Below are 23,189 nucleotides of genomic sequence, written 5' to 3' on the forward strand. Positions count from 1 at the left end.
GATGTTGCGCGGTCGAATGCAATGGAGGAATTGCTCAGGCCGGTGTCGGTGTAGAATGGACGACTTTCGCGCGCCTCCGAAACTACAACGTCCGATTTGCGCTTCTCCAAGAAAGATGTTGGAGAAGCGAGCAAGCGCCAATGCAGTCTTTTTACGCGGGAACGATTGCCAATGGTCGGATGGTCTTGTCGTATGATGTGGTTTCCTTTCCCTGGTCGCAGGTTCTTTTAAAAGTCAAAGAAGAAAGAGCTTGCAGATAGGAGAAAGCTCGGCAAGAAGAAAGGAGGAAGAAGATGAGGAGGAGGAGGACATGAACGTGGGCGGTGGAGGGGTGACGAGGAAGTTATTAGTCTATAGATAGGAAGTCGGAAGCGTCACCCGCGCGCCCTTCCAGTTGCTGTAGACGAGGTGGGCTGGGCGCGCATTTCCCGAGGCAAAAGCTTGGGAATAAGACCATCTTTGGGCTACGGTGCCACTGCCAGGGAACGCGTACAACGTAACGAAGTACCTTGACGAAGTAGCGCATGGAAAACAAGCATGGATGGAAAAGAAGGAGAGCGCCGAGAGAGGAAAAGATGGAGGAATTCCCAGTCCAGTGATCCAGTCTCGCTCTTGCTTTCCCAGGGTCTCCCCGTTGTTGCCCGCGAAGCGCGATGCGGCTAGATTCGCCTGGGTATCCACCCAGTAATTGCGCGATCCACCGCCTCGCATGGCAGTGGCGCCCTCTCTCGCACTTGCTTGCACCTTGTCAAGCTTGTATCCGTACTTTCCCTAACTGATATCCGAAGGCAGGTGCTCCGTACGTACCTTAGTAGACTTCCATTAGCTTCACTTACCTTGCAGCTCTGACATGATACATCCCGTTGTCACTTGCCATCCATCTCACTAGCAGCCTACTGTGTAGGTAGGTAAGCACAATATGGCATACAACTAACAACTCGTGCCTTCCTTTCATCCCACCACGGCACGTTGCAAGCGAACCGCCGCCCGCCAATCGCCTGACTCATCCGGCCAATGACACAACAGGGAATCTAAATCCCGTAGGTAGCATCTTGCCTTCCATTTCAAAGCTTGGCATCCCGCATCCTTCTTGCATCTCCTGCAGATCTAACCAACTTTTACCTTTTGGCAGGTTGGCAGCTTTCCCGCCCTTTGGAACCGTTCAGCGGATGGGAGCTACTTCCATGTTTGTCCCTTCATCTCATGTATACCACACACACCAAGATTCATCGCTGTAACTCGCAAAAGAGAGAGGCCCAGAACTGATAAGGAAGCCGAGACAGAGACAAGCCCAGATGCGACGCATCCCGCCGAAGGGGGCGCGGCGGCCGCCTCCCCGGGCTCCGCCGTCGCGACCGGGACCCCGGAATCCTCTCCATCGGCCAGAGAGGCTCAATGTTCACGTCCAACAATAACATCCGACCAACGGACCCCAATCATCATCACACGCAATCGCATCGTGTAACATCCCGGCGCACCCTCGCACTCACATTTACACAGTACAGACTCGAATTTTGAAACGCCCTCTCTTCGCAAGCTACTAATCTCAACCTTGAACTCGAAGCCTCGTGTGCCATCAGTATATCTATTCACCTATATTGTCACAACACGGGCTCACAATATCCCCAGCCCAGAACATCCCTTTTTTCTGCCCGGACAATTCCCATCCCCTCCTCTCCACTTCCAACATCCCCCAGCCTCCACCCAACGCTAGCAATTTTTGGCCCCTCCTCTCCGAAGTCTCCCAGACTCCAGCGCCTTCGCATAAGGTAGGCATCGGACAGGGCTACACCGCGGCACCACGGTCAGCTCTCCTCAGCCTGGCTTAGTTTTTCTGGACCTTCAACACCACCCCATGCAACTTATCCCTTATCTATCCCGTCCCGTCCACTTCCCCGTCGTGCCCGTCCGCTGTGCCCGTATCGGTTTACAGGCAATATCCCCCCATGCACCAAGCGTGACGTGTATTACGTACAAGCGAGACCTTTCTTTCGTCCTCGCCCATCTAGGGAGCACATGGGGAAACAAGATATCCCATGTGCATACGCAACGTCTCGATTCCTCAAGGTCTTAGAGGTTGGTATTGAGCTGTATCAGTGCCGATTACTTGATGTTATAATCTCATCGTATTTCGGATCGCTGGAAACCACCCGATATTACAGAACCAACGGCGATTGGCTCATGCCGGCAAAAATTGCTGCATGAGGCAAGCGGAGTCGCTTGGTCAGCATCTACATCTACGACCACACAAACCCACCACGCAGCCGCAACCGCTCCTCGTTGCATCGAGGTCCTGGTCAACACCCTGTCGCAGCTCTACGGGCAGACATAATCAAATACCAATTGGGAGTCGCGACGAATTGTACATGCATTCGAGAACATATCACTTTCGAAAATATGCAAACGTGAAAACGCCTCTTCATTGCAGTAGCTGATCCGTCTATTCATGTGGGATCTCATCTGTCTGATGACATTCCGAATGCCACTCACAGACGTAAGATTACTATACAGTGTATCGTGTCCCAGTCCCAAGCCTGGACCTACGACCCCAGGTCCCCGTAACACCCTGAAATCATCTATTTCTCCTCTACCCAGTCGGGGTTCTGTAACCAGTTAGCAGTGCACTCTTTCACCTTGGAAATCGTGTCTTCAAACGTACCTTCTTGAGAATCACCAATCCCTCTAGTGTACTGTTCAAGCTGATGTACTGCTCGTCCTCAAGCTCTGCACGCTCGCCGTACGCCAAGACGACCGGCGTGCTCTGTGTTTGCCAGCCGGTGATAGTCTTAGGCCGACCCGCCTGGCCGACGACATCCACTGCCTGACCAACGCGGACGTTGACCTTCAACGGCTTGAGGTCCTCGTCCAACGTCACCAAGAAACGGGGGTGCATCGCCGTTACCAGGAAGTAGAGCAGGTAGTGTGAGTTAGATGTGATGAAAGACTTGGCATCGATCATGGCGACCAAAACAGCGAGCAAGCCACCAGTGGACACGCGCGAGAGAACGTTGCGGTCAGTGTGGAAAGGGTTGACCGACATAGTGCCCTTGCCCATGTGCAAAAGGCCTTGGGCAATACGCACCATGAAGAGAGACTCCTGGTCGCGGTGGTAGAAGCTGGCCAGCTGTCTGAGCAGCTGAGCCAGTCTAGCATTGTTCGTACCCGCACCCAAGAGACCCATGGCGAAAATGGCATTGATAGCCACATCGTTGTCGTTGTCGTGAGAGTATCTGGAGAGTGTGTCGTAGACCTTCATCTGAGGGTTGCTGGGGCTGATCAGACCCATGGCCAAAGGGACTGCTCTCCTAATGTTGGGCTCGCCGTAGTGCATGAGGTGGCCGAACTGCCGGAGAACCATCTCCTGGCCTACATCCTCGCCCATGGCAACGAGTGCGATACCGATCACTGCGTATGACTGGAGAAGCTCGTCGCCCTTCTTCTCGTCCGAATCCTCAATGTGCTCATTGCAGATGTGCAACAACTCTTGAATCTTCAGAACGGCACCGGTGCCTGCCCAAGCGCAGATCTCGGCCAGCACAGCCGTCGGCTTCGCCATCGGGTGGTCAACGGCCTTGAGGGTCTCAAGGATGACGTCAACCTCTTCTTGACGGCCAAAGAAGAGCAGTCCGAGACCAAGTGCCAGGAAACGAGTCCACTTGTCTGTGAGCTGGTTCTTGCGGTCGTCGTCAAGCAATGTCGTAACGATAGCCTCGCTGATTTCAGGGTTGGAGGAGCCGACAAAGATCAGACCGCAGGACAAGGCAGCCATGGCTGAAATTTGCATCTCCTGGGACGAGTCAGTGATGATGGGCAAAAGGAGCTCGAGGAGGAGCTCGTTGTTTGAGCCTGCGTAGGAGAGACCCAGACCCATGATGCTGGCGGTCCGGACAAGAGGGTTCTTGTGGTGCAGCTTGTCCTCGTCACCCAACAATGCCAGAGCGGGCTCAGAGTCAACACGTGCTCCTGAGTTCATGATACCAATGGCAAGCATCGAGCCAGCCAAGATCTCGGGCTCAGCAGCGTAGGTGTACTTGTCGATCTTGTCCAAGCCAGCCTCGACATCCCACAACAACAGAGTACCCAGGGAGGCCACAGTCGACATCATGCCGTCGCCTTTGGTCTTCCACACCCAGCTTTCCTTGTCCTGCTCAACCAGCATCATCTTGTCGTTGCCGAAGCCGGCGTTCACGAAGGCGTTGACGAAAGCGGCAGCCAGGTTGTGACGGGCAGAATCGAGGTTGGTCATGCCAGCAACGCGGCTGCTTTCGAGGTGGCTCTTGTAGATATCTTCTGTGGACTTGGGGTCCAGAATGTTGAGCTCCTTGCCCAGCGACTTGAAGTGGTCGGACAGCTTGAGGTTCGACAGACACTCCACAACTGCCTGGGCGTCTGCGTCCTCTGCGGGGAGGTCCAAGACAATGCGTTGCCGTGCGATGAGGAAAGCCAGCTGCTTCTTCAAGGCGGGGTCTTCGGCCTTCTCGAAGTCGGCCTTGATGAGGTCGACGTCGTTGAGGCGAATGGCAAGGGTCATTGCCAGAGCGTACTCCTTGTATGTCAAGTAGATGTCGTGAGCGGTCTTGAGGAATAGCTCGTTGTCGGGGTAAGTCAGTAGATTGACCATGCTGACCATGTAAAGGCAGACGCGGCCGTACGTGTCCTTGTCGAGGTGATTGGGGATCTGGTCGATGATCTCGAGCTCGCTCATCAGGTCCACAGCGTCTGCCTCGGCATTGCTTTGCAAGAAGAGCGGGATAAGAATCAAGGCAAGGTCGACCAGGTCCTTCGTCGGCTCGTCGGCGTTTATCCTCTTCCCGTACACCTCGCCAATCTCCAAAGCCAGATGCCGGGTGTACTCGTGGCCCCATGATCCAATGTCGGATGACGGTGCAAGCAGGCGGTACTTAAGGGTGTCTTGTCGGTCCTCGTCGGAATACGTCATACCAATCACTGACAAAACATCTGCGAGTGACGTCTTGTTGTCTCCCTTCGGCCAGTCCTCGAACAGTTTTGTCATCGTCTCGTAGTGTGGTCTCAGGAACTTCAGCGGTTTAGGCACGGCCGTCATTGACGAGGTTGACGTCTTGATGAAGTTCTTCATGGCCTCAAGGGCCGGCTTGTAGAGAGAGGCATCGGATTCCTGGAAACCACGTTAGCATACTTCGAATTGCACCAACGCTGCAATCATTACAACGCACCGTCAGGCGCTCGACGAGCATATCCAGCTCGTTCTTCAGCTGTTGGTCCTCTTCGCTAAGCTCCTCCGCAGCTGCAAACAGTTAGCCCCTCATCAATCTCGCGAGACAGCCCATATCGCTCACAGTCGACAATCTTCTCATCCTCCTTCTTGCCGTTGACCTGAGACTTCTCGTTCTTGCTGTCCTCTACGGCCTTTCCCTTGCCCTTGTCGGCAGCGGTAGGCTTCTCGCTGTCCTGCGCCATCTTGACGTGTGTTTGTGGACTCTTTACGGGTGGGGTATGTCCTCGGAAGTTGGGTCGAGAATCGGCGCGTTTCTCTGTGTAGTTCTTCGAGGAGTAGATGTCGGATCAATGGTGTGAGATTGAGAGAAGGATAGGGTGGCGGGCGGTTGTGGTTCGTGAGGGAGATGGAAGGTGATGGTAGCTTTGTAAAGCTAAGCAACAAGTCGAAGCTCCCCGGTTGCGTACGAGCCTGGCCTGCCTGCCGCACAGACACACCTGGGCTTGGGGTGTTTAGCCTGCCACGTGACCGCCGGGAGTCGATGGCCCCGTCCCGGCCAAGCTTATCTTATCCGTGTTATCGATAGCGCATATTCATACCCTGGCTACTTTTTTTCCAATGGAGGGGTTCTTGGGCTCATAATCCAGCACCTTGAGAACTAAAGGAAGAATTTCAACTTCAGTCCTATTTCACCGATGCTTTTTGCTGCGATCGCAGAATAACTTAGATGCATTTGGATACCAAAGCACTGCGGCATTTGGCCGCCGAGGACTGGAAGGTCCTCGCAGCAGTTCGTCTCCCTCACCCTACCCCTCCATAACCCCTCCAGGCAGCCCACTCACAGGATCCCAAGGTTGAACAAGGCACCAAGAACCACGAGCTGGTCCCGACGTCGCTGATCGAGAAGTTATCGCGCCTCCGCGGCGGTGCAAGCGGCGTGCACCGTTCCATCTCCAACCTCGCCAAGGTCGGCCTCATCGCCAAGGTCAAGGAGGCCAAATATGACGGATACCGCCTCACCTACGGTGGTCTTGACTATCTCGCGATGCACACGTACTCGACACGCAAGGAGGTTTACAGCGTCGGCAGCAGAGTCGGAGTCGGAAAAGAAAGCGATATTGTTATGGTTGCCGACGACCGAGGCGTGCAGTGCATTCTCAAGATCCACAGACTCGGTCGTATCTCTTTCCGGACAGTCAAGTCGAACCGAGACTACCTCAAGAACAAACAGTCAGGATCCTGGATGTACCTTTCAAGGCTCGCAGCGATGAAGGAGTTTGCGTTCATGAAGGCTCTGAAGGATGAGGGATTCCCCGTGCCCGAACCCATCGCTCAAAACCGACACACCATTGTCATGTCCTTTATCGATTCGTTTCCTCTCCGCCAAATAGCCAATGTCCCAGATCCTGCGCTTCTCTACTCTGAGCTGATCGATCTGCTACTCCGCTTGGCTAAGCATGGACTTATTCACGGAGATTACAACGAGTTCAACATTCTTATCAAGGAGGAGGTTTCCGTCGCCACAACGGAAGAAGGGGATGAGGAGACGATTACATTGGTACCAATCGTCATCGACTTCCCCCAAATGGTGTCTATGGATCATGAGAACGCAGAAATGTACTTTGACAGAGATGTCAACTGCATCAAGCGCTTTTTCGAAAAGAGATTTAAATTTACCGCCACGACACCAGGACCATTCTACAAGGATGCAAAGAAGTTGGTTGGCAAGGGCGGCGCCACAAGAATAGATGCGACTTTGACGGCATCTGGTTTCACGAAGAAGATGGCCAAGGATCTGGAGAAGGCTATTCAGGAACAGGCCGCTTCTAAGAACGACGAGGGTGACTTCGTGGGCGATGACGACGGGGAGTACGGTTCCGAGGAAGACGATGAGGAGGAGGAGGAGGAGGAGTCAGGCGATGAGGCGCCAGACGCTGAAGATGCAAGCGTCTCAACCGAAAAGGGGGATGGAAAAGAAGTACAGATAGGTGGAAGAGCAGAGGATGGAGTTGATACCCAAAAATTCTCAAAGTTGACGGTGGCAGACGAGACCTGAGCCGTCGAAGAATCAAAGAATAGATCCTTCACTAGTTCCAGAACCCCTTGTCTTGCTTGCTGGTGCACAATTGCTTCTCATGAATACGGATCATCTGTGGCTGGAAATTTTTCATGTTACAATTTCCGACTTCATGAGTCTGTGGCAAAAAAAGCGTTACGCCGTCCCGATTTTGATCTGCCTCCCAAAAACTAAGGTACAAGAACTAAAAGCTGGCGCCATTCATACAGAATGCATCAAGAGTATGAGCTACCTCAGAGCATAATATGTTCCCTGATCAAAACCATACTGCCATGTGTGCTGAAACGCAGAAACTCCGAAATCTGCGGAACAAGACGAGGAATGATGCACCCGGAAAATACGCTGACACTCCTATTCCCTCACAACTCGAAGTCACTTTTTCTCCTTCTTGCAAATAGGGGACGACTGGGTGCTGACAATGATGGGCGTGGCCGAGTCGGCATGAATAGTCACGCCTTCGTCGCTCTCGGTGGACGAAATCTCGACAACGGTAGTCTCCGCGGGTGATCTGAACAAGCAGGTTAGTCAAGAAGAATGCTCCAATGGCGAGAATGGTCACCGTACTGGGTATTTCCCTGAACAGTGCCCGCCTGGTAGTCATCAGCCTTGACCCCCTTACCCATCCGATCGAGACCTCCAGTCATGGAACGAGGGGCGTAGCTGTGGCAAGTGGTCAGCAATTGAAGTCAGAAATGGATTGGGTGACGGGTGCTCACCTGTTCGCCGTGGAGTGCAGAGCACGCTTCCAAGCCGGCTGGTTGTACATGTTGGGCTGAATGCCAACAAGAGGAGTGCCGTAGGCGCCGATGTTGTACTCATTGGTACGGAACTGGCGACGCTCAGCAGTGACCCGCTTCAGTTCCTTCTGACCAGCAGTGTCAGCATAGCGAATGTTCATCACCATGCCCTCCTCGCCGATGGGAATGCCGTTGAACTGCTTAATGACGACATCACAAACATCGCGGGATTCGAAACTGGGCCAATTAACATACGGCCCTCGAGAGTGGTCAGGAGTCACATACCGAGCGAAGCCAACACCACGACTGTTGCCCATGCTATCACGCAGGATCTTGGACGACATAATGTGGTAGCCTCTGAAGATATCGCCGAGGTCCTGGAGGTGTCAGTATTCAGCATAGCGAAAGCCCCAAAAACAAAATAAAAAAAGGTCAGCGCAAACTCACATTCTCCGTCAGGCTCTTGGGGAGGTTGGAGATATAGAGGTTGGTAGAGCCCTCGTCACCCTCGGCCTTGAGGCGAGAGTTGAAAGATTCCTGCAATATACGTTAGACAATGGGTGCTGGACACTGGATAGTTGCAGATCAGAACATACGCGAGCAAAGCCGACCTCATATCCGAGACGATGGAAGCCTCGAATGCACATCTCCGAGTCGCGGGCGTCGAAGAACTTGGCAAAGCCAAAACTATTTAGTCGTTAGCGAAGGGTGCATGGAAAACCAGGCTCGACCCAACTTACCCTTTGCAGGCACCAGTGGACGTGTCAATGATGGCTTTGGAAGTCTCCACCTCGCCAAAGCGGGAAGTGAAGCGGTACAAGAGCTCATCATCAGTGGTCGGATGAAGACCGCGAATGTAAACATTGCGGTTGCCCGGGATCCTATTCTCCAAACTCTGATCCAAGGTCTTCATTTGGGTGGCAGGGGTGAAGACTGCAGGAACGGCCTTGGGGATAGGAGGATCCTGCTTGAGGATCTCCTCCAAGTTGCGGTCGACCGGAATAGTGATGACGCCGTGCTTGGCAGCAGGTTCAACGAAGATATTGCCGCCGACAAGCTGCTGGGGAGACGGCGTGGTGTAGGTTGAACGATCAAGCGCAGCAACGCGGGGGCCCTTGTCATTCTTGCCGGCGCCACTGTAGAAAGGAGTCGTAGGAGCAGACTCGGTGGTGGTGTAAGAACCTCCACTGTGACGACGATTCTCAAGACCGGGCACGTCGTTGTGGCCGCGGTTGGTACGGTCCTGGAGAGCCGAGTTGCCACTGACGGCGCGACCGGGGGTAAAGGGCATCATGGGGTAGGGGACGTAAGGGCTGAACTGTCCAGGCGCAGCCAAGTAGCCACTTGGTCCGTACGGGCCCTGAGAGAGGTGATCCATCCCCAAGGCAGAGGGCAGATGAGGAGCCAGGATATAATCCTGGGGAATCATGTACGGATGGCCTGTAGCTATCTGTCCCATACCACCAACGTTGTGGGGCATGCCGTTACCCAAGGTCATGTTTTGGAACTGACCGATAGCACCATTTAAGGCGTCGACGCTACCCATCATGTTGGGCATCTGGTTCTCGGGGAACTGACTGGCGTGATTGCCAGGTCCAGCATAGGCGACAGAGTGTTTGGGGTCCATGCTGTGAGTCTGATAAGACATAGTCAAGCCTGCGGTCCTGAACATCGATCACTTAGCAGCGTTCCAGAAGCTTTCTCCCGTGTCAAACAGAAGCCGCAAGGCACTGGGGCGAGTGCTATTCTGGAAGGTTGACACGAAGTCCGGGGTTTGGACGGACGCGATGTTGCACTTACAGGAACGATTTCAATGGGTTCCAAGGGTTGAAAAGAGGCGTTGAGTCGGCCTTTCTGCGAATTGGGACTAGTAAGGGTCAGCGAATGAAGTTGCAGTACTTGATGACATGCGATGAGTAGTAGTGAGAAGATTCCAGAGGATGGACAAGCTGGTGGAGCAGAGGGGAATGGCAAGGAAATCTGCAAGATCGATACGATCTCCAACAAATTGGGCGCTTGCAACAAAATGGTCACACCGCCAACAGGTGACACTATTGGATGGGGAAGAATGTGATGCTATCAAAGACAAACAGGGCATGGGGAATTTTACGTGCAGTGTGGCGGTAAAGCCAAAACTTACCTTTGTCGTCTGGATATGAACAGAGGCTTGGAATCGAACGTAGACTCGAACAACGTCAACAATGGGAAATGTTGTTACCAAAGACTCTGTGAAGAAGCGAGTGGTCAGTAAAAAGATGGAACAAGCTATCGGGAGCAGTCGGGGTCAAAGAGACTGTGTGGTGGGTTGAAGAAGTGTGGTGGTGATGCTGTGGTCAGGAGAAAAGAGAGAAGATGGAGGAAACGAAGCCGGACTTGGGGCATTGGCAGAAGATAAAGGGCGAGCAAGTAGATGACGGGACGTACCTAAGGTAAGGATGCTTTGCTTTCCTTTGCCTTCCTCTGCAGCCCAAGTTTGTTGGATTAGTTGAAGCTGGAAGGAGAGGTTGAAAAGCGTCTGGGTGTGTGGGAAAGAGAAGATTTTGCTTGAGAGGCAGAACAAGACAAGTGACGATGTAAGCAGAGAAGGTGAGGGCACCCGGGGGGCAAAGAGGTGGCCCCGTCAGTTCGGACCGGGGGAAAGGCCCGGTGGGTGTCAGCTGCCAGCACCAATGGCTGTGCCGTGCTACTTTCCCAATGTTAGCAACTTCCCCGTAGCATAGAGTTAAACCTCATTCCTTCCTTTCAGCTTGAAACATGTTGTCGATAAGGGTTGAGGGGGATCGTGTATCCTAGGGACAGGAGAAAGGGGACGTACCTAGAAGTGTGATTGGAATGGGAGATGGGCCGTGGAGACAAGCTTTCTTTCCTTCTACTTCTCACTGCTTCTTCCTTCTGCTCGATGTCTCAAGGATTCCTGAATCTGTTGACCTAACGATGTTCTTCCCCGAATTGAGGAGAGAAATGTCAAAATCGGAGGAAACAGTCGACGATGATCTTCAATGGAACGATCACCTTGAGCAAGCCGTAGTAGCGGCAGTCAGGCGATGTCAACTTCCTTCTCCTGCGTCAACCAAAAGCACCACTCGATCGTGAATGATGCACCTGCTCTTCCAAAAGTAGTCGAATCTGTCTTCTTGCGGAAGATGATGCTTGGTAGCTGCTGAACGACTTGCTGCCAGCGAAGATGGCGAGTCGACCCCTTCTTTAGATCTGCGATTCTTCCTTCGGCTGCCTGGTTCGCTGCACTTCGTCTCGCTCAAGCAAAGATGCTGATACGGTTGAGCGATTCGGTACCAAGAATGTCGTCAATATTCGAGAGAGTCTGCAAGTCGTATTAGTATCTCTCAGCAGTGCGAGTTTTATAGGACTGATCGAACCGTGTATCCAGAACTCCAGCTCAAGCTGTCCTTTGGATTTTCCAGGACCAACGCCGTCAAGCTGCCACTGGCCGGCAATATCGATGTCTGCGGGGAATACGCAACGAAGCGGCTGCGTCGAACCGGTTCCTCAACGGATGCCTCCAAAGACGACGCTGCAAGTACCCAAACCGACAAGGAAACTCCGATATCAAAATGCAACCTTGATGCACCGTCCGTTTGTCCTAAGAATACCAGGGTAACGATTCAACCACGAAAAATTCGTCGGATAAGAGGAGAAGATCTATCTGAATGCCATTTCGCAGTAAAATAGGGGCCATTCTCCGGCGGCTAAGAGGGATCTCTGCTCGTCTTTATGGAGGCTGCTCTTTCGGTTTCTGTGCAGTCCACTATCCTTGCCCTGCAGCCAAGCATGGTTGTCATAGAGTGCTGATCCACTCAACTTGTTGCTTTTCTTCCCACTGATCTCTGAGACAGGGTTAGCGTCGAGAAGGAGAGGCCGTCCGGCCGAGGGTTCAGAAATGGTCGGGCTGCCTGGTGTCTCTCTTTTTGAAGCGGCCACTCTGAGGCCTAGCGGGTGACCTGATGTGCCTGAGTCTGAGATCGATCCTCATCATGTAGGTGTGTGTTCGACGGGGGCCAATAGCTGCCGGCAACCGTAACGCACTCAGCACTCACTTTGGCAGACATCCCGATGCCGACCACCCACCCCGTCGGAGGTGTATTCTGAGCGTTGACTGGCCGGCTGACTTCTGGAAGTCTCGGTGCCCCAGGATCAAGGATTCAGAGCACTTCTGAGACGTAGCATTCGAGCCAACTTGTCAAACGAGGTGTTGGGTACGAAGCAGAAGGATCATCTGCAGTTTGGAGAACGGAAGACGGCGGTTCGTCTACAGCGATGCGGAACCTGGCTTTCCTTTTTTTGTTGAGAATCACTCACTTGGAGACGAAACAGAACCTAGCCGGGTTCGGATTAGAAAGTGTGCGACCTGCATCTCACGATAGTCTGTGGCTGGCGTGATCTGGAGTGTTGGCGTGGGCAGCAGTGTCAAGCAACCCAACGTGGCGTGGCGGGTACCTGAGACCAAATTTGATACGCATGGCATACTGTTGTTGCTGTCTCCGAGGTTGTGCGAGTTTCTCATGCTCTCCCCAGGGGTGTCTTTCTTGGTCTTTTTTTCAACAGTGCTGACGAACGACCGACCAGGGAGGCTGTCTGCCGTGGTCCGTTGACGGTATTTTGAGAGATCACAACCCGGTTGAGCCACCATGCCTTGGTACTGGCGTTCACAATCGACACCCACAAAACGAGAAGAAGAACATGGAAATCACATCCAGAAGGCGAAGCGTGTTTGGCCCAGATCCGAGGACTAACATGCTCGTTCCCTGCTAGTGCCGACGAGGAAAAAGCAATGTCGTGGGGTGGGTGGGATAAGACCGTGCCGCTTTTTCACGCACATGACGAGACGAACTCGACTCTGAGATTCGCAAGGGACCCTTCTCTGGTTTCTTTTGCGGGCTCTTGGTGGTTCATGACCGTGGCGAGGAGCACGCCTCCTGTGAGGTCGCAAAAGAGTTGAGGCTGAAGCCGTGGTGATGAAAGCCTCCACATTTCCGCCGGCCTACTCATCTCCCCGGGTCTCCTGATAATTTCATCCGCGTCGGCTGGCCCGAACTTTCGGACTTGCATAGAGCAGCCGCTTCAGCAAGTCAAGCCTGGACCCGGGCGGGCAGTGTGACTTTGAAGTCCAGAGCGAATCGCCATTCTCTGACCGTCGAGCGGTGTCTGGACTCTGGAGTCGAGGATCGAGCAGCCATCTGTCCTACAAAAGGACAGACGATATGACTGGTCTTGTTTGGATCTCCGTCGTCTAAAGTGGCGGTAAGCAAAGTCCGGGCTGTCAAGTGCAAAGGTTGCAGGTTGGCTGGGGCGGAGATCGGATCTTGCAGCGGCAGACCAGGACCAAAAGGCAAACATCGGCTTGTTGCTGCAGGCTGCAGCAAGCAAGGCGTCACAAGCGTCTTGATTCTCGAAAGTTGTTCCCCATTTTGCGCCAGCCTTCTATCTCACGAATCAATGATTTTGACTGCGCAGCTTCATCAAAAAGTAAACTCCCTTGGTGCCTGTTTCAGCCCATGCAATGAGACCGATTGGCGACTGATACTCATTTCGTAAGAGACGGCAAATTGGGCTCAGACATAGGCGATGATCCGGAGGAGCGCAAACCAGTCATTTACGCCGACTTGAAAGTGCTTTTTTGCGCCTTGCTTCGGCCGTCATGCAGGTCATGCCGGCTTGTCATGTCTCGATTCTTTCCTCCAACACCAAGACAAAATCGCGGCTTCTGCCGGACCTCTTAGAACGGGGAAAGCAATGATGATGAAATTCGGTTGCACACGCACTGCAAGACGCTGGGACTGAGAGGACAGATTGGGAGGGATACGATACCACGTTTCCTTATGAGGAGAGGGACTCGGCCTTGACGTCTTATCACACCCTCTTTCAGCGTTCTGCTAGGGATGATTCTCCGAGCTCGAATGTTTGCTCATTGTTTGTTTCTTGGTAGTGTGAGATACCCGAGGCGCCGCTGCCGCCGCTCGGATCGAGAAGTCTTCGAGGAGCATTGGCAGCCTGTGTTGGTTGTCATCGCGCCAGGCCGTGGACTTTGGACAAGCTCGTTGTTGACGGTATCCGTAGAATAAGGCCACGGGAAGCAAGGACGGAAAGGGGAGCAGCTCGCACCCGGAGGGCAATTTCTGGCTTAGTGCCATCGTCTAACCCCGGTCACCGAGCCGATCCTCCGCTCGGCAGGCAGTGCCATTCGTAAGTATGTTGGAATGTTTGCGGGGTGGGGGGATGGAGGGGAGAGATGGATGATCGCATCACGTCCCTACCCGCTCCCGGTTCACGTTCACCAGTGGTCTCTTTCCTCCATTCCGGGATTCGCCTTTTTTAACCGGCTATTCTTGTACCTCTAGGGAAACGGGGTGTTGCTGAGTTATGCTGACTGATTAATTGCAAGGCATCCGTAAGGATTGTCTTTGCTGCACGGGAAGAGGGACGGACGGGCTTGGTGCTTCCCGATCTGTTCAGCCTTTTCCGATTCAATTATTGATTACTGACGAAAGTGACGGCGTCCCGGATTGTGTCAAGGATAGTTATATACATTTCTCCCCTCGAATGGGAAGTGTCAAGTAGCAACCACCAAAAGGTCAATCACGCCATGTCGAAGCCCAAGTTGCTGCAACTAACGGTATCACCCAGCATCTTGCCTTGGGGGCCGCACCATGTTGCCTCGGTTGAGGTAGGTCCGTTGGGTACTTATCTTACCTATGAATGGTTCCAGAGAGACAGCCAGATGGCCAGGCCGTCAAGGTATGTATGATGGATACTTTCATCAAGATGGGGACGATAAATCACAACTGGCACATCATGAATGAGGGGCTTTGGAAGATGAACTGTCTATACTCTGAACGAATCATTATCTGCAGTACAAACTCCAAAAAACCAACCGACAATCCAGTGGCACGCGCGACAGGACAATGACAGCATAAACACAAGAAAAACAGAGGTTGTATGCCAAGTTGGAAAACCAAAGTCAAGCAACCAAGCCAACAAACCCCTTGCCTGCTCGTCACCATGCCCGCCTGCCTGCCCAACGTTGCTTTAATGTAAAATAGTTAAAAAGGGACGAACCCCGTCTGCGCGATCTGCCTGCAAAGAGGTCGGTGGGATGGGTTTAAGGTAGGTGTAGGTTTCCCCAAAACATTACTCCGTTCATCCCGATCCAATATGCACAACATACGCCGCCCTATGCTGATATAGAAGACGTGCGCACATCCACACACATCCCACGCACGCACAAATTTCGCACCTCTATAAAGAGGGCGTAGATGCCTTCTCCGTTTTCCTGTCTAGATTCCGTACTCCATGTCACATTACGCAGACCGACTCTATGACCAAACATCCTCCTGTAGCATTGATTAGCATCGGTCTCGAAACTGTTGTGGGAGAATGCGATCCGACGTACCTGGTATTGGTTGGCTGCTCTCATGTTCTTGACAATCTCCTCGGCCTTGGCCTCGGAGATGCCACGCTGCTCCGCCAGGATCTGGCCCAGAACAGTGTTGACCTCGCGGGCCATATTGGCGGCGTCACCACAGACGTAGAAGTAGGCCTTCTTCTCCAGAAGCTCGTTGATCTCCTTGGAGCGCTCCTTGAGGCGGTGCTGGACGTAAACCTTCTTGGGGCCCTCGCGGGAGAATGCGGTGATGAGCTCGAACTTGTCGCCGAGATCCTTCTTGTATTGCTATTACAAGTATCAGTCTTGCGTCATAGAACATGCAAGGGGTTAAAGAATGGCTTTGCTTACCTCCCACTCATCCTTGTACAAAAAGTCCTCAGTCGACTTGCGGCATCCGAAGAAGAGGATCGTCTGACCAACATCGGCGCCATCGCGAGCCAACTTGGCTCTCTCCTGAATGAAACCACGGAAGGGGGCCGTGCCGGTACCGGGACCGATGCAGATGACGGGCTTGGAGGGATCGGAAGGCAGCTTGAAGTTGGAGTGACGGACGTGGACGGGGACGTGGATGCCGTCGTACTTGTTTCTGGGGCCAGTAATCTCGTAGGTCAATCCAAAGGCGGTGGACTCGGGGTCGTTGTTCTGCTTCTGCTTCAGGGCCAAGAGGTAGTTCGTAGCGACACCACGGAACGGATCGCTGCGGCCAGGGATCGTCTGGTTCTCGACAACGGCGGTGATGGAGATCTTCTTGGGCTGGACCAGGGACGAGGAGGAGATGGAGTAGTAACGAGGCTGGAGCTTGGTGAGGCCTTCAATCCAGGCGGAGAAGGGGATGTTGGTCCACTTTTGTCCACCGCTGACAGAATCCAAGAAACGAACAATGTTGTAGAAGTGAGCACCGGTCTTCTCGTGGAAAAGGTCCTTGTCGCCACCGAGCTTGACCATCTCGGCCTTGATGTCTTCGCTGGGAGCGAAAGCGGCGAGGGTGGAAATGAACTGACGGGAAACGGGTGCGCAGATCTCGAGGTGGTAGCGAACAATGGCATCGTAGGTGGTGGGCGTAGGGAAGGGAACCTTGGCGGTAGGCTCGAGGGCCTTGACGCTGACGACCGAGTGTCTCTGCTCTGTAAGTCCGACGAGGTCGAGGAAGCGGTCAACCTCTTCACCAGGGTTCGTGGGCCAGATGGCAATGTGGTCACCGGTCTGGTAGGACAAGTTGGATCCGCTGATGTCGACTTCCAAATGCAGGCAGTTTCTGTCCTTGACGCTGAAGAGCTCCTTGGACTCGGCGATGGGGGCGATGTAGGGGTTGTGGGCGTTGAAGGGACCCTTTGCGGTACCCTCGAGATGCATCTTGTTCGGCTCTCCGACGTAGACCTCGGAGGACGAGGCGTCGAGGCCCTCGCGCTCAAGAATGCTGAAGGTGGGCTCGTAGACGGCCTCGCGCTCCTCCAGACCCATCTTCTCAGCGAGAGCAGCCCACATGGGGTCCTTCCAGGCCAAAAAGTCCTCTTCCATGGTACCGGCGCCATCGTCACCCTCGCCAGCCTCGCCGATCTTGGATGCGCCGAGCTTCACGAGAGCCTTTGTGACGTTGCGAACCATGGAGTTATAGTGCTCGTAGGTGTTGTTGCCGAGACCGAAGGCGACAAAGTTGAGGTTGCTCAGGGCGGGGTCGTTGCCCTCGGAGAAGGAGACGTCCTCGCCAGTGATGAACTCGTAGAAATCGACGGCGTTATCGGTGGGTTCGCCCTCGCCGTAGGTGGCGAGAACGAACATAACGACCTTGTCGCTGGGAATGGAGTCGAGGTTATCGTAATCGTAGTCCTCCAAGTCGGCGACCATGGTCTCGAGACCGAAGCGGCTCTTGCCTTCCTTTGCGAGTCTCGAGGCGTAGTCCTCGGCGGTACCAGTCTGGGATCCGTAGAAGACGATGCAGTTCTTTCCCGACTCATCCATCTTCTCGAGGATGTTTCTTGTCTTGCCTGCCTTGGCGCCGTTGGCGTTGGCGAAGGCGTTGGCGTAGGGGTCCTTGACTACTCCCCAGTATTTGCCCTTGGTGAAGTAGGCGGCCGTACCCAAGAGGATGACGGCCAAGACGACGATGTCCAGCGTATCGAGTTCCGCCATGTTGGGCCGTCGGACTCAACTGGGCTGCTCGGAAGGGTTGCGGCTCGGAAGCACTGACAATTCCGAGGTGATGCGCGACAGCGACAGGGCAGAGAGGGTGGTGTTTATTGTAAGAGTGAAGTTTGGCGGGGTTGCTGCAAGGAGGTAAGAAGTCGCAGCGAGCGATGGAGAGATGAAGAATTACCAGCCCAGGAATGCGAGTGGGATTGCCGGATTTGACAGCCGTAAATAGGCGACTATTTAGGGGGGCGATCTAACAGCCGCGGGAATAGGCGGTTGTTGGAGAAATTCAAGCCTCGTGTGTGAGCCCGTGAGGTACGAAGTATGGAGCAGGATTCTGCAATCGTGTTCACATGAGATCAGCGGGGGTGATTCGACAATTGGCCGGGAGGAAGAGGTGGTGGTGGACTCTGGTGGTTGTGGTGGAGGAGGATGTGGGTAAAACCAGGAAGGTCTGGTCAGACCGTCAGACCCAGCATTTAGCCCGTCGGTCGGGGAGAGTGGAAACAGTGTGATGCCGAGTTTCGGACACGCACCAGTACCAGCAGTCCCGGCGCCGCCAATGACGGCCAGACCTGTGGGCAGCCAGCAACCACCCTTTCTACCTTGCACAGTACACTATTTGTCCCGTCTAGTTGCGTTGCAGCGTAGCACAGTTTTGGTAGTGTAGAGCGCGGGACCAAAGGCTGACACCCAAGGCAAGGTAGCCAGACCAAAGCACTGGGATGGGGGAGGGTGGGAGTACGGGGGTTTAGGGTCCATGGGCAAAGAGAAGATTGGACTTACCGGTCTGTGCAAAGGACGCCGAGACCCCAGTTGGGAAAGGTACGGGCGGAAGCACACAACGTAAGAGTGAGCGTGTGAGCAGTGAGAGTGAGAAAGAGGGATAGTAAGTGAAGTGCGTATGTGTGCGTGAGAGAGTACACCGGGGAGAGTTGTTTGGTAGATGGGCTTCGGGTCGGGTACGGAGTCGAGGAAAGAAAGAAGGATAGTGAATTGTAAGCGGACCCGGAGTGAACAGTCAGCGGGGAGAAATAGGAAAGACGGAGGATGGAGGAATTTTGAGGAGGAGAGGACTGAGAAGGAGGGAGTGAGAGTAAAGAATAAGAGCAAGAGAGGGCAAGGTCGGGAGAAAATAGGAAGAGTCGACGGGGTTTGTTCGTGCGCTGCAGAAGTCTCGTCTCGTTTGACGGGAGTTGATGAGGACAAGCAAGGCCGGGGCGGGCAGGCCGCAGCACAGGAGGAAACGGACGGAACTTTGAATCGGAAGTGCGATAAGGGACCGGCGGGCAGAGTTGCATTCGACGGCCTGGTCTGGGGACAGTGGACAGTGGACATTGGACATTGGACTGGGCTGACTTGAACTTGTTCCTTGTTAATTACCTAGTAACCTACGCAGTATGATCTATCTACCATGTAACTGTGTAATATTGTGCGAATATTCGTAATGAGGCAAAGTAAGGTACGGACACTTGGATGTATTCCGCGCCTCAGATGGAAGCATGGAAGCCCAAGGCAAGGGACGACCTAATGGAAGGCAGGTACGAGTATCGGTCTGTGCCTCTCCACCTTCCAGTCGGGTCGGTTTTGGCATGCTCTCGTTCCAGGATTTGGCAGGGCCGTTCCGAATCGAAAGCGAGGTTCCTTCCTTTCTACTCTCTGTCCCACTCCCAGCGGAAAGCCGTTGCCCAATTTCCCTCCGCCGGCTCTACGTACCTTTTGTGCCTTCCCCTGTGCCTTCCTCTGTCCAAGAATTCCTCTACGTACCTATTCCAGTTGCTTCCAAGCTGTGAATGGTCTAGGTAGGTACCTACCGCACCGCTTCGGCGCGGACAGTCAGCCTTTCCTTCCTTCCATTTCTACACTTCAGGTCTTGATGTTCCGGCCCAAGACTGAGGAAAGTACGGGTCAATTCCTGAGGTTGGCAGGTATTAGTCCGCACCTTCCACAGTTCTCCCTCTAGGTACCTTAAGGTAGGTACTGCCCAATCTTGCCGCTTCCATGTACCGTCCCCCCGCCAAACACTCGATACGTACACACCAGACGCACGGTCTTTCTCGGCCATACGCTTAGTCATGCCTCAAGTGGACCACTCAGAATGGCGATGGTGGTCTTGAGAGCTTCGACCAGCGGATCCCGAGGGGTCGGCGCCGAGATATCTCCACGCCTGGGTTCCACCGCGGAAACTTTATGGTTTACTTTCACTGCTTCACTGCGTGACTGCTTCCACTGACGGCAGTCCTTTTTGGCTTTGTGCGGCATTCGTTGACTGGAAACCGGCAGAAGCTCACCATCGAAGCAAGAAACTCTCTTTTGCCGCCAGCCACACCACATGGCCCTGCACTATCACGACCAACTGCCTACCTCTCTGTACGAATACAAAACCTTAGGCGGGAATCAAGTAGAGAACAGACCGTCCCTCTCTCCAAGCTCCTGGAAGGCTGAAGGGTGGTCTGATGAGGCGTCGACGGACGGCTCCTACGTCCATAATAAGAATTCAGGAATCCGAACAGCCTGACTCTAACTCCAGGTAGTGGACTACAACGGATACATCCCACACTATGCATGCCAACAAGGGGACGGTGCGTCTGACTCGAACGGTTCGTTGAATCATTCATCTTTGATGACACCGCAGTAGCAGATGCATGCCGAGCCGAGAAGGACGACAACCAGCCAGCGAGTGACGATGGTAGCCCACACGGCCACTGCCACAAGCCCAAGCCTGCGCAAGGGAACCCCGCGAGACCGATAACGAGCCCAACCCACACTTCATACCGCCTCGCCACGGCACCACGGCAGTTGTTGTGTCATGTTCCCCAAGGCTTCAACCACCTACCTACCCACGCTACCTTACTCTGATTTCTGGCGCGAGGATACCTACCCAGCCGTCTACAAGAACGAATACGCTCTTCCTGTACAACGGTCTACGGATACAATATGGATACGGTAGATCCTTGGCATCTGTACTCTACACAGTCCTCTCTCTGCACCATCTGTCTCAGTCGTTACACCTGTGACCTCCCACTAGCCACCAAGTCACCAGTCTACGAATTACCTTAAACGTTGGTGCCTTCCGCGGCTGCCTGATGCCTCGGGTTCCATCGCAAGGAAACTGACGCATTCCATTTCAGGCCACGTCTTCATCAATGACAGCCACATTTTTTTCGGCCGGAGCCTCCGACGATCCAAGCTTTTGCTTAATGACACGGCGACTCGGCCTAATAATCTCAGATCACTCCGACAAGCGCCAGGGCGCAGCGGTGATCCACGCGGGCCGTACCTCGATGCTTCTCGAAGACGGTTTCTAGAATGCCTTCTCATATCGGGAGCCGATGTGTTCGCGTATGATGATCATCGACGGCGAGGCGTTTTACTGTCTACTGGGATATCGGACTGGTACAGATTTCAAACCGAACACGAATACGCGGAATCCGTGTGCCCCAGTAGGCCCGTCTCAATCACTCACCACCCTAACTCTCCCGGCCGTCCCTGTCTGCACACTGTCCGCAGAGTGGAGCCGAAGAGTCGACGGCATCACGGTGCGCCGGGCCCGTCCCAAAGTCCGCTGCTTCCATGATGCCGGCCGGCGATAACATGAAGGAGAGAGATCGCCACTGTCTGCCTCAGCTCTCTCATCTAGCCAGGGTGGTGAGCCACGCCGCCACTGCCGTAGTGAGACCGGATCAGCATCCGAAACAATCATCGGAGCTCTTTGCTGCAAATTCAGTATAGGCACCGGGCCTAGATTACGGGCCAGCTGGCCTCTCCGGGCGGTTTGGAGGGTTTCACCGCAGCTTCGGTCTCGGACCTTCACGCCAGTCCTGGCTCTCCACCACCGGCGGATACCCACTCTGATCCTACCTGGGCCGTTTCTTTGTCTGCAAGCGGCGCTCCACCCCCACGCCCGCGTTTGCTGATGGAAATAGAAGCGAAATAAGGCCTTCAATCGATTAGCAGCACCGAGCCGCCGCCAGAGCCCAGGCTCTAGGGAGGCTCATGTACAACTCGTGAGAATGGAAATCTGTGCAGAATGCAAATTCCATCGAACAGTGTGCAAAGCTCGCCTCGCTCAAAAGGGAGTCAGTCTCTGCCATCAGCTTAAGACCTGGAGTCCTCTTGATTACTTCGTCATACCCCGTTTCTTGTCGCAAGCAAGGCAGGGTAAACTTCCTAGACAAGTTGCCTTCACATCACCTGCCTTCGCCACGAGTGACGGAAACTACCGTCTTTTCTTTTCTCAACTTCCATGATCTCAACTTGGCAAGTCGGGGCGCCTGCCATTGAACCGGCCCATTGATCGTGATGCTGTTATGCGGTCAGTGCCGACAGGGCCAGAGAGCGTCCTCAATGCCAGTCATTTCATAGTCGAGAAATCAACCACATATGCTCTTCGCCACTGGCTACTTGCAGACGAAGACAAGAAGTCGTTGCGACGGTTGCAAGATATGACAGCGTCGAGTCTAGAACTGCTGATCGACGGCATTCGATGCTGGGATTGATATTGTTCGGATATTTTCCAGGCCACACGTGCAGCGGACAATCCTCACGGCAATCATCTTGCATGTGCCGCAACCTGCGAGCATTAGCATTGGGGGAGAGGAACTCTTTCCCGCGCTGCAAGTCTCGCTCATTCCGACTTCAATTGCTGTTGATCGTCGACACATGTTCACGGTAACATTTTATGTACGGATACTTGGGTTACTCGACAGCGACGTGACACATCACTCCTTTCTTTTGATCGGACAGCGGAGTCAGGAATTGCCATCGGGGACCGCACGGCAGCCCGCTCTTGCGTCTGCATGAGCATGAATATGACCTGTCCAAAACCCAACGAAGTTTGTACGCTCAAAGATGATGCGGCATTTTGCTAGGCGAAAGACTGTGCAAGTTTGTGGGTTGCCTTACAAGATGACAGACTAATCATTTACCTCAGGAATTAGGACCGACTGGAGATCCAGAGGCCAGATTGCGATGCACGGACGGACCGCTGGGTTGGTCGAGAGTGATCCTCGTCTTATAGAGTGCAAGCCAAAATCTCAGTAGTGATGGAACTCAGGGGCCATGGCAATGGTCGAAGTGTTCAGCTGGATGGGACCGTGACAATCAATGCCTGCCTACCCGCGCTCCCGTCGCCGCCCGCCTTACAGATTCACAGCTCGGCCAATGTTTCTGTCCGCGGGCCATTCCCCGCAAGCTCCAGCGCGTCCAGGGGTTTTACGGAGAGTCGTCCATTGTTATGCCCTCGAATCGAGCCCGTCGAGGCTTGGCCCTCTCCGTCTCAAGGACATTTCAGCCTATCGTGCCTGTGCCTGTGTGCCCGGGGCTAGGTATTCAGCTATTGGACGGTGGACCAATGCTTCCCTCCTGTGCCCCCCCCCTTCGTCGAGTGGTCTGTGGGAGATGCTGATTGGGCGTGGCCCTTGCATGCATCCTCCCCTTGTCGCGTGGCTGGTGGTATGGAGGAAAAATGTGACGGACTCTGGCGATTTGGCCCGCGAGCGAAGGCTTCCGGGCTAGAGAAGCCACATCTCGGGTCACTCTGTTAGTGTCTGACAGAAAGACGATGATTGGTGCCGAATGTTGGACTACGGCAAAGACGGTGACGCCCCAGTCGGTGAATCAAGCGAGGCAACATCAATGTGCATC

General features: G+C 53.9%; 6 protein-coding genes across 6 annotated transcripts; 1 reads left to right on the plus strand and 5 right to left on the minus strand.

The window, feature by feature from the left end:
- Positions 1-2,401: 2,401 nt before the first annotated feature.
- BDP55DRAFT_645937 (proteasome/cyclosome) lies at positions 2,402-5,581 on the minus strand. The gene is made up of 4 exons (XM_060573673.1): positions 5,319-5,581; positions 5,196-5,266; positions 2,660-5,137; positions 2,402-2,603 (listed from the first exon to the last, which is right to left on the minus strand). Exons 1-4 carry the CDS (start codon positions 5,437-5,439, stop codon positions 2,577-2,579), a joined length of 2,697 nt encoding a protein of 898 aa, XP_060435874.1. The 5' UTR covers positions 5,440-5,581; the 3' UTR covers positions 2,402-2,576.
- A 343-nt stretch (positions 5,582-5,924) lies between these two features.
- BDP55DRAFT_541418 (RIO1 family protein) lies at positions 5,925-7,253 on the plus strand (the record flags this gene model as incomplete). Its single annotated transcript, XM_060568215.1, has 2 exons — positions 5,925-5,987; positions 6,051-7,253. The coding sequence occupies 2 exons, from the start codon at positions 5,925-5,927 to the stop codon at positions 7,251-7,253; spliced, it is 1,266 nt and encodes a 421-aa protein (XP_060435875.1).
- Positions 7,254-7,884: 631 nt separating this feature from the next.
- BDP55DRAFT_217044 (uncharacterized protein) lies at positions 7,885-8,388 on the minus strand. Its single transcript, XM_060566045.1, has one exon. It carries the CDS (start codon positions 8,353-8,355, stop codon positions 7,987-7,989), a length of 369 nt encoding a protein of 122 aa, XP_060435876.1. The 5' UTR covers positions 8,356-8,388; the 3' UTR covers positions 7,885-7,986.
- Positions 8,389-8,443: 55 nt separating this feature from the next.
- Positions 8,444-9,638, minus strand: BDP55DRAFT_541134 (uncharacterized protein; the record flags this gene model as incomplete). The annotated part of the gene is made up of 3 exons (XM_060568186.1): positions 8,444-8,548; positions 8,608-8,698; positions 8,752-9,638. The coding sequence occupies 3 exons, from the start codon at positions 9,636-9,638 to the stop codon at positions 8,444-8,446; spliced, it is 1,083 nt and encodes a 360-aa protein (XP_060435877.1).
- A 5,562-nt stretch (positions 9,639-15,200) lies between these two features.
- Positions 15,201-17,543, minus strand: BDP55DRAFT_626775 (NADPH-cytochrome P450 reductase; the record flags this gene model as incomplete). Its single annotated transcript, XM_060571670.1, has 2 exons — positions 15,201-15,698; positions 15,762-17,543. 2 exons carry the CDS (start codon positions 17,541-17,543, stop codon positions 15,201-15,203), a joined length of 2,280 nt encoding a protein of 759 aa, XP_060435878.1.
- A 95-nt stretch (positions 17,544-17,638) lies between these two features.
- BDP55DRAFT_217190 (uncharacterized protein) lies at positions 17,639-19,258 on the minus strand. The gene is made up of 3 exons (XM_060566046.1): positions 18,330-19,258; positions 17,728-18,161; positions 17,639-17,677 (listed from the first exon to the last, which is right to left on the minus strand). Exons 1-2 carry the CDS (start codon positions 18,879-18,881, stop codon positions 17,784-17,786), a joined length of 930 nt encoding a protein of 309 aa, XP_060435879.1. The 5' UTR covers positions 18,882-19,258; the 3' UTR covers positions 17,639-17,677; positions 17,728-17,783.
- Between the last annotated feature and the right edge of the window lie 3,931 nt (positions 19,259-23,189).

This window comes from Colletotrichum godetiae, assembly GCF_030913485.1.
Source record: "Colletotrichum godetiae strain CBS 193.32 chromosome Unknown BDP55scaffold_3, whole genome shotgun sequence".
In the NCBI taxonomy this organism is placed as follows: Eukaryota; Fungi; Ascomycota; class Sordariomycetes; order Glomerellales; family Glomerellaceae; genus Colletotrichum; species Colletotrichum godetiae.